General features: G+C 47.7%; 1 protein-coding gene across 1 annotated transcript in view; it reads left to right on the top strand.

Annotated features, from left to right (window-relative positions):
* The first annotated feature begins 489 nt into the window (after positions 1-489).
* The window catches only part of MAP2K5 (mitogen-activated protein kinase kinase 5), a 128319-nt gene continuing 118886 nt past the window's right edge, over positions 490-9922 (top strand). The window contains exons 1-2 of the mRNA XM_027714772.2: positions 490-689; positions 6565-6613. Coding sequence (XP_027570573.1) covers positions 555-689; positions 6565-6613 — 184 coding nt within the window. The 5' untranslated portion in view covers positions 490-554. The remainder of the gene's footprint in view (positions 690-6564; positions 6614-9922) is intronic.

Below are 9922 nucleotides of genomic sequence, written 5' to 3'. Positions count from 1 at the left end.
GAAATTCTTTCTAATATCCAACCTAACCCTCCCCTGGCACAGCTGCAGACCCAGCCCTCTTGTCTTGCTGAGAGTTGCCTGGGAAAAGAGACCAACCCCACCTGGCTCCCTGAGGGAGTTGCAGAGAGTGAGGAGGTCTCCCCTGAGCCTCCTCTTCTCCAGGCTGAGCCCCCCCAGCTCCCTCAGCCTCTCCTCTCTGGGCACTGCGCACACGGGCAGCGCCGGGCACCTGGCGCTGCTTTTACAGCAACCCCAGCCCTGTTTGATCCGCCGCCTCAGCTGCGCTTTTCCTGCTCGAACGCAAGGAATAACACAAGGAATAAGGGGTTGGAATTACCGCCGGAGCGCTGCCGCTGCCCGGGGCGGTTTCCCAACCCGGAGCCGCCTCCTCGCCGAACATGGCGCCGCCTCCCCTTCCTCCTCCTCCTCCCCCGCCGCACATCCATCCCCTCCCGCCGTTTTGGTTCCGGGGCAGCGGCTCCTTCCTGCGGGCGGGCGGCGGAGCCGGGCCCGGGAGCCCTGGGCGGCCGCAGCATGTGAGCGCCGGGGCGGGGATGCTCTGGCTGCTCTGCGGCCCCTCCCGCGCCATGGACGCCCAGGCGCTCGTCATCCGCATCAAGATCCCCGACGGGGCCGCCGTGGACTGGACCGTGCACTCCGCGCCCCAGCTGCTCTTCAGGGATGTGCTGGTGAGCGCACCCGCGGGGGGCACAGGGGTGGCGCGGTGGTGGCGTTGTCGTGTCTGCGCCGGGAAGTTTTAATGGGAAGGAGGTGGAGGGGGACGGGGAGCCCCTGTGGAATCTCCTCCCGCGCCCCCCGCGGGGTTCGGGGCCGAGCTCCGCGCGGGGGTCCCCGGGCAGGAGCACCGTGGGATGGTTTGGGCTGGAGGGCTCCTCTGAAGGTCCCACCCCGTGCCACGGGCAGGGATCCGGCATTAGGGCATCCCCCGCTGGATGCGGGGGCAAGGCGGGGCTTTAGGGCGGTTTAAACAGTTGTGGTTTGGGAAGGAGCGCTCCCGGCTCGGGCTGGGGCTTCACCTGCTCCTGGTGATGCTGCCCTTGCTGGGCTGGGGGGTTGTTGTGTCTCCTCTGCCCTCAGCACCTCCATCTGCACACCAAGTGTACGAGGACCCTCTCCTTCCTCAGAAATGGTGTTTATCCCACTTAGTGTCTCTTTTTTTATTGCATCCTTAGCCCAAGGAGATGTCCGATCCTTGCGTGCAGGTCAGACTTCCTGCAGGATGCCCTCGTGTTCCCTCCACAGCACGTCCTTGCTGGAGACTCCATGTGCTCCTGTTCCTCTAAAGACAATCTCCCCTCGCCACTGATCATGTGCATGTTTAATTTCTTCTCTTGTTATTAATATTGGAGAAAGATTCTGCAGATCTCTTTCAAAGTGTTGTGTTTTACTGAGAAGACACGTGGCAGATCAGGGCTTGGTTGGCTGCAAAACGTTTGATGTTGGGCCTGTAGAAAGGTTGCACAGGTAACTGGAGCAGGTGGCAAATGTTCCTGGTTTCCTTCTTCCGAACATTTAGTGTTTTCCAAGACTTTCTGTGGATGGAGGTGCAGCAGCAGCAGAACTTTTGAGAGATCAGTGAGGGTTTTGGGAAGGGCAGTTTCCCCTTGGTTGCTGTGAGTTTCCTTTGGTTGCACAACAAGCCTGGCATGACCCACTCTGCCCTTCAGACAAAGTGGTGCAAATCTGAGTCGGGTTTAATCCACGCTCTGCTTCGTGTTTTCCATTTTTTCCCCCAAATAAAATGAGACTATCATTGATTGGACTGTCCTTTGGCATTCTAGAATTATTGGAACTTTAGGTTTGGTTGTATTATTTAAAAATAAGTGGAGAAATTGAGGTCAGTGGATGACACAGGACCTCGAGGAGCACCTAACAGTTGCAATAACCTCGAGTCATGTGGAAGTGGAGCTTCCTGGTCACTCTGAGTGTGAGAGAAGTGAAAAGATAAGGAAGAAGGGCATGTCGCTGAGGAAGGAAGAGGTTTTTAGTTCTTCTCCCTCCACACGCAGTTTTGATGCTCGTTAGTTGTTGGTTTGCAGCCATCCAACAGCTCTACCAGCCTTTTAAAGATGTGTTTTTCCAGTTATAAGCAGGTTGACTCTCCTGTTTCATGGCTTAGGTGGTCGTTGCTCCAGTCACCATGTAATGGTAGAACCTGACAGGACCAAACATTGCTGGTTTTCTTAAAATTCACACTTTCTCATTACACTTGTGTTCATTAATCATAGAATTGTAGAATGGTTTGGGTCGAAAGAGACTTTTAAAGTGCATCTTATTCCACCCCCTGCCATGAGCAGGGACACCTTCCACTATCCCAGGGTGCTCCAGCCTGGCCTTGGACACTTCCAGGGATGGAGCAGCCACAGCTTCTCTGGGCAACCTGTGCCAGTGTTGTGCATCAAGTCAGATTTCTGTTGGTGTTGATAATTTTTAGTTCTCCACTCTTGGTCTCTAGCCTTGGGGATGTTGGTGGCAGGTGGAGGTGACTGGGTGACACGTGGTGAGTCAGGAGGTGATGGCATTGCTGCCATCAGGGGGACTCTGGGCTGTGACACTGTCCAGCTGTGCAGTACCACCAGTCAATAATTGTCATTGTCACGTCAAAACCCCTCCCTTGTGGACTGTGAAACCTTCAGACCAGAAGGGAGAAGTTTAATAAGGTCTGAACTGTCTCACGGCCCTCCTTTGCCTGATGGTGTTTTGGGAGGTGCCATCACAATATTCATTTGTGTGATAACTACAGAAATTCAATGAAATAAGGCTCCAGACACTAAGAAGTGGTAGATCCATCACCACCTGGGGCTGAGGAGGAGCCTGGAGTGTGGTGGGGAGGGCAGGAGTGGGGCTGACCCCACCTTCTGCTGTCCTTCTGACCTGATTCCACTCACCTGCAAGAGGGTTTGTGTGTTAGTAACAACTACAGAGCCCCTGGAGAATTCAGGTGTTCCCTAGTAATGGGAATTACTGAGTGGTGCTAACCCAGTCAGAGCCCAGGGATTGCCCACATGTCCCTAAACTGAAGGGCAAACGTCCCCTTTTTCTCAGCTCCTGCTGTTTGGGGCACAGTGAAGTTCTGAATAATCCCTGTGGGGCTGTGCAGAGCATGTCAGGATCCATCCCATTCCTTGTACCTGTGCTTCAAGGAGATTGATGGGAATATTGCCTTGCCTTCAGCTGGAGAACCAGCTCCAAAAACCAGCTGCACACCCCAGGTTTCTGCACTGGAGGGAACTGGGGCTGGGGGGAGCCTTGGATTAGCTGTGGAGTGAGGCTGCTCTTCCTTCTAAGGTAGGTCCCATGGGCTGCTTTGTGTTAAGAAAGCCCCTTAAAATTATCTTTGAGAACAGCAGGATTGTATTTTATGTTTTTAAGGTGATTTTTGTTAATTTAGCATCCTAGAAATGCAGGTGGCCTTGGGAACACAGATGAGTGCAGCCTTGCAGCATTTCAGGCTGGTGTGCAAGAATATTTCCATCCTCCTTTTTCCACAGAAGAAGCTGTGTAGAGTCACCAAATATCCTGTTCATCCCCAAATATCCTGTCCATAACCATGGAATAACCAGTTGGAGTCAGGAGCCTGATGCTCAGAGCAGTGCCTGACACACTTCTTAATTTTCAGCTGCTCTAGTTCTGCCTTTTGCAGGAGTTTTTCCTGCTCCTGAGCTGTGCAGCAGGGATTCAATCCTGGGACCTGCAGGTGTGTGATCCATGGAAGCAGCACCGTGTGCTTTAAATGAGGCACTTTCTTGATTACTTTCCTAAAGTGGCTGCTCGGAGCTGTTCTCCATAATGTCACTTTAAATACCTTCCCTGTGCATCAGCTTTGCAGACCTGTAAGTTCCCAGTAAATAGATTTATTTTTAAGGCACCACTAAATGAATTACAGTAAGCTTGTTTTTTTTTCAGTGGGGCTGTCTCCACTGGTTTGTCCTGTCACTGGGGTGTTTAAGCAACTTGGTGTTAATTCTGGAGAACTTCATGTCATACCGAGACAAAACAAGTTCCCAGTGAAAGGTGAGAGCTGTGCCCTCAATATTTACCCTGCCATCAAAGCAGGGCTTTCACACTTTGTGCTTTCCCAGCCCACGGCTCTTCCAGAGGGCAGATTTGATGGAATTCCCCCTTGCAGCTGCTCTTCCCTGATTTTTTTTTGCCTCCTCCTTGGAGGCTTTTCAGCCTTGTGAGCTAAAACACAAGGCTGTGTTGTTTGTGAGCCCCCTCCAAGTTGTGGCATTTTATTGCTCCTGATCTCTGTTGTGATAGTAGAAAATCCCCCTGCACGTGTAATCCCTTGAAATTTGGAGTAATCCTTTAATCTTGGGTCACCCAGAGGTCTGGGGGGATGTTTGAGCGTGGAAATCTCCTGGAGCTGCTGAAAACACTTTGGTTCCAGCACAATAGTGGGGGGGATTCCCCTCCCTCCTCCTCCCTGCAAGGCTGGTTTTCTCAGATACTTTGATTTAATAAAATTACTGTAAGCTGAGCACAGTTTTTGTGGCTGTTGGGAGGGTTTTCTTGTCAATTGTTTATTCAGTGTAAGAGCTATGGTGGATAATTCACTTACTTGCTAATTATTCATATTAAAGAAGTGTCAACATACGGGAAAAGTTATTTTAAGTGGGGGAGGAGGAGGTGTAAGAATTTTTTACCACTGTTTCAGTGCTATCACAGCTTTGGGAGTCTTGTTTTCAGACTTTTAGGGCCATCAGAAGTGCCTCTGTCTCAGGGCTGTGCTTACACACCCATTAAATACAGTTTTTAAATACCCCAGAACAATTTTTAAATCCATTTCATGGAAGCATCTGTGTGCCCATAGAAGAGTATTTTACAAGTGGCTTAAATCTAACACAATTAAAGTGTTTTTCCTGAGGAATTTTTGATGGTTAACTGAATGGATTTAGGGATAATTGGTTAGTACAGCCTTCTGTTTAGGCAAGACTTTAATTTCTTATTAGGAATAGTGGTTGGCTTTTGACAGAGGACTGACAGGCCCTGTAGAAGTATTAAAATGGACAAATTTTGTTAACATGGCAACGTTTGGGGATTTTTTTTTTTGTCTTTTGCCTCCACAAATTTGTGATTCCATCATTAGCTAAGGTGTACTGCACATCTTTTATATACAATGAGTAGTTTCAATGGCACACACTGATTTATTCGAGTGTCTGAAATGAAAAGACGACACGAGGAAGTTTTGAGAATTATTATTATTTCCTTCAGTCAGCTCCGTGGAAATCTTAAAGCTGCCACTGCTGCTTTCTCATTTTATTAATTGTGTCTCTCTGATGCGGCACAGAACGTTTTAATTTGATATTTTTAGAGGAAACAGGAAAAAAAAAGGAGGCAGGAGAAGTGACAGTGCAGTGATCATGGGGGGGGGTGTTTTCAGCACCCTGAGATGCTCACAGGGAAGGTGCTGCAATAAATCCTGCTCTTCATTAATTTCTAATCACTCTGTGGCACTGTCAGTGTCAGAGAGATTGTCTGACACGAGGAATCAGCAGCGGGGAGGGAAAAAGCCACGCTGTGAATTTGTGCCGTGCCCTGACGTGACTTATGGAGCCTCCCAGGGCTGCCACGGCTGCCCCTCGCTGCCTTTGGGCCCAGGGCTCTGGGAAAAGGCTAAAAAATGAGACAAGCTCTTGTCTTGTGTCAGCAAAAAAATTCCTGGTTTGGCTCAGGGCTGTGAGATCTGAGGGATCCCACAGCTCGGGGAGTGTTGGGTGTGCCTGGGAGGAATTGTCGTGCCATGATGCTCAGGCTCTCACCTCTTTGGCTATTTTAACCTTCACTTCTTTGGGGTTTTTAACCTGATTTTTCTCCCACTGTTTTAACCTGATTTCCACACCCCCCCCTCCAGCATTTTAATCCATCTGTGGACTTTAGGAGAAGTTGAAATTCCAGTTAACGCTAAAATAAGCTCTAAACTTTGTGCCTGGTGTGGAGCTGGGAGGATGTGGATCCCTCCACGTTCCTGGGGGGAAAGCAGGAAAAATTCCTTCAGTCTCCCAGCTCCTGCTGTAATTCCTGCTGGAATTGATCCCATGGGAGCTGTTTGTTACCCTGAGCTGCAGGTAGGAGCTGTGGGTGAGGTTGTCTCGTGCTGGACCAGGTTGTTGGGAGTGGAGGAATTGGGATATAAACAGGACTGAGGGAGGAAAGAAGCTTTTCAAAGCAAAAAACCATTGATAAACTTCTTTTTATGACTGATGTGGATGAGTCAGATGTACATTTTTTATAACCTACGGACGAAATTCGGTTCTTTATAAACTGCAATCCCCAGACACCACGGAGTTGTTCACAATTCTCATGGAGTTATTTGGGAAGAAAACAAGTTTTCCTCGAGGTGGAGTGGGGAGGAAGGAGAAGAGCACCATGATTGGTACAGATTTGTGTTGTGCACTAAAAGGTTGGTAATTTTGGGGCAGTGGGGAGTAGGTTTTAACTCTTCTTCCTGCAGCTGGGGAGCGATGAAGATGATTTACCCTAAATCAGGCTTTTCCCATTTTTTTTTTGATGTATAACCAGTTCTTGTTCACATTTTAGGATGTCATCGGCCAAGTTTTGCCAGATGCAACGACAACAGCCTTTGAGTGTGAGTATGACTCCTATAAACCATCCCCTCTGTCACCTTGCAGGGCTGCCATTTTAAAAATAAATAATATTTACACTCGTCCTGTGTTACAGTTAAATATTTATGCATTTCTGCGAGTTTCATAACGGTACTAACCCCAGCAATATTTTATTATTTAATCACATCTCCAATGAGCAGATTGCCACAAAGTAGCTTTAATTACCAGCGTGACCTTCCCGTGCTCTGACTCCTCAGTGCAATTATATTGCTCAAATTAAATGAAAAGTATAAACTACCTGTAGGTCTGAGCTGAACATTTTAATCCTCTCAACGAGGGGGTTAGTGCAGATTTAGCCTCGTATCTGTTCTTTGAACCCTTTTTATTCTTGTTTTTTGAGGGGTTCCTGGGGGACTGTCCTGTCTGGAGAGGAATGAGCTGCAAAAGGGAGTCAAAAATCTGTGTCTCAAGATACTGAGCTGGGCTTTTCTTCCAAGTGGAGAAGACTCCTGTTATTCCCTTTTAATTTTTATTGTATTTTTTCCTGTGATGGAGATGAAATGGCAGGAGCTGCTGGAGGGGATTAAAGTGTTCTGTGAGTGAGGTGGTGACACTGAGGGTGACAGAGCAGGTACCACACTGGGCCTTGCCTTTTTAGCATTTCTTCCTTTTTTAGAGCTTTATGGACAACTCTGTCCATAAATAATCAGAGGAATTATTGTTTTATGGTCCCTCAAGTACTATTTATCTTGCTTTTCGTATCATTGAGTTTTCCCCTCCTGAAACACCACAAAACTAAGAATGGAGATAAGTTTTATTTCTGTCTCCATGACATTTCTCCTGCTCTGCTTTTTAACACAAGACTTTCTGCAGGGACCTGAGCAAAACCAGGCTCCAGACCTTGCCACTTATATTCATTTTGATTTGCTCACATTTTTTTGCACGCCTCCCACATCACACATTAGCTGTGTTTGAACTTCATGCACCAGCAGCAGCCTCTGCAATCAGGGCAGTAGCCCATATTAATGGGACCATGTGTAGAACTTTTCCTGGAAATACTGATTTCCTCGTGTCTTCCAACATCTGCTTCTGTGCTTTCCCTTCATGTCTCTAGTCTGTCATTTACATCTGCACAGAGCCATTTCCCCTGCCATTTAACTGGCATCTAAAATATGTTATGGATATTGATGCCTGATTTCTTTTTTGTTTGGTTGGTTGTTTTTTTCCTTTTTTCCTGGGGACTTTTTCCATCTCCAATGCCTGGATTTTACCAGCTTGAGGTTTGCTCTCAGCTGCTTCAGATGGGGATAATTCCCATCCAGCACAGGCTTCTCTGCTCTCTGTTCAGTTATTGTTATCCCCAGTGTCCTACCTGGGGCTGCACTTCTCCTCCTGTTGGACCTGGATGTGATTTCAGTGCCGAATTCCACGTCCCTCCCAACAAACTCCCTCCCAACATATGGCCTGTTATGATCCTTTTCTCCAAACTCTGCCATTTTGTGGATTTGTGACACGCTGCAGATTTTGGGAAGATTGCTTCATGATATTTGTTTGCCATCTGCTGCACTGTTTGGTGTCTTGTGAGGGTTTCTCCCTCCATTTTAAGTGGCATTTGCAAAATCCAGCCAGGACTTGAGGATTTGTTGGGGTCTACTTTTGCTTCCCTGATGTGCTGGAAAACGGAGAGGAGCCTGGAAACCTTCCTGAGCCCAGGGAGTTTTTGGGCTGTGCCCACTTAGATGCCACGGTGGGGTGGCAAAGCAGATTTTTCTGCTGCTTTTGCCCTTTGATTATTTTATATTCAGCTTTTTTTAGTGCCAGTTAACATTTTACACCTTTTCATCCACGCATTTATATTTCTTCTCTTTGTACCACCACCAGGAATTTTGCAACTCTGAGAACACTGGAGTTAATTTCCCAATCATTGGGAGTGAATAAAGTGGGATTTTTCTGAGCATTTTGCCAGAGTTTCCCACTTTTCTTTTTCTTTTTTTTTTTGGTGGTCCCAGCTCAGTCTGTTCCCTCACACTAAGCCTGTTAAACAGCTTTTATCCATATATTCCCCCCTCTCTGTCCTATATTTCCCCTCTTTCTGCTTTCCCTCTGCTCCTTGCTGTCCGTGTGTGGTGTTTGTTGTGTTCCCTCTTCCAGCAGCTGCTTTTCCAGCCCTTCCCACTCTGGGACTTGGGTTGGGGCCAGGCAGCAGTTTTACAGCTCCTCCTCCTTTCTGCCTCAGACATTTCCAGGCAGGGAAGCATTTCACTTTCAACTCACCAGCTCTTCCTAATCTTTCCATGGAATTCATGGAATTCCATCATTCCAGCTTCTCACCCCGGCGAGGAGTTTGAACAGTCTGGCAGTGCACCAGTTAAATTTCCATGAGAAAAGGCTCTGCTAGGACATATCTCTGCTCTCCAGTCCCTCTTCCAGCTTCCACACTTCCAGCATCTCTCCCACTACATTTTAGGAGTGTTAATTCCGAGGGTTTTACGTTTTGTTCTTTTTCCTTGAAAGCCTCAGAATTTACCTGGGAGGTTTTCAGAGGCAAAAGGGACAAAGTCCTTTTCTCCCACAGTTTTCATTATTTAGCTCTGATCTCTTCCCTGATTCTTGTGCATAACTAGGAGCAGGAGGGAGTTTTCATCCATAATGGCATTTTTTTTTCTGCTGATGGAATATATACTGATAATGATGGAGCGGGGCAGGGGCTTGGGGGGAACCTCCTGCAGGTGAGTTCAGGTGGGGTTGGCTTTAAAAGAGGAGGGTTTAGTGGGAGCAAAGCAGTGATATTTTTAATTTTCTTTGAATTTCTAGGAATTCCTAGAATCATGGAATGGTTTGGGTTGGAAGCCACTCCAAAGATTGTCTCATCCCACCCCCCTGCCATGGGCAGGGACACCTTCCACTAGCCCAGATTGCTCCAACCCGGCCTTGGACACTTCCAGGGATCCAGGGGCAGCCACAAGTTTTCTGGGCAACCTCCAATGACAGTTCCAATGAATTCCAAGGAAACTGCCCAAACTTAGCTCGGCCTGGGAGAACTTAAACACACTCAAACTTCACCCTTCCATTTGCTGTGTCCAAAGAACCCCTTGGTGGGTGTCGGTGAGGGGTCAGAGCACGTGGAAGGTGCTCAACATCTGGGGAGGTTCTGGCACTGTTGGGACCAAAGTTAGGAGCACTTGGCTTTAAACAGAACTTTAATTTTTGTTAATTAATGTTTGGAGTCATTACATGTCGCTGTCTCAGAGCACAGTTGGCTTTTACGTTGCTGGTTTTGATTTGTTTCTAAATGTCCGGGTAAAAACGCTAAATATGAAAAACAGTTTAAA

The sequence above is a fragment of the Pipra filicauda genome, unplaced genomic scaffold (genome assembly GCF_003945595.2).
Source record: "Pipra filicauda isolate LSUMZ 115617 unplaced genomic scaffold, ASM394559v2 scaffold70_size2993248_pilon, whole genome shotgun sequence".
In the NCBI taxonomy this organism is placed as follows: Eukaryota; Metazoa; Chordata; class Aves; order Passeriformes; family Pipridae; genus Pipra; species Pipra filicauda.
The sequence above is the reverse complement of the archived record's forward strand: the minus strand, read 5'-3'. Positions and strand labels throughout refer to the sequence as shown.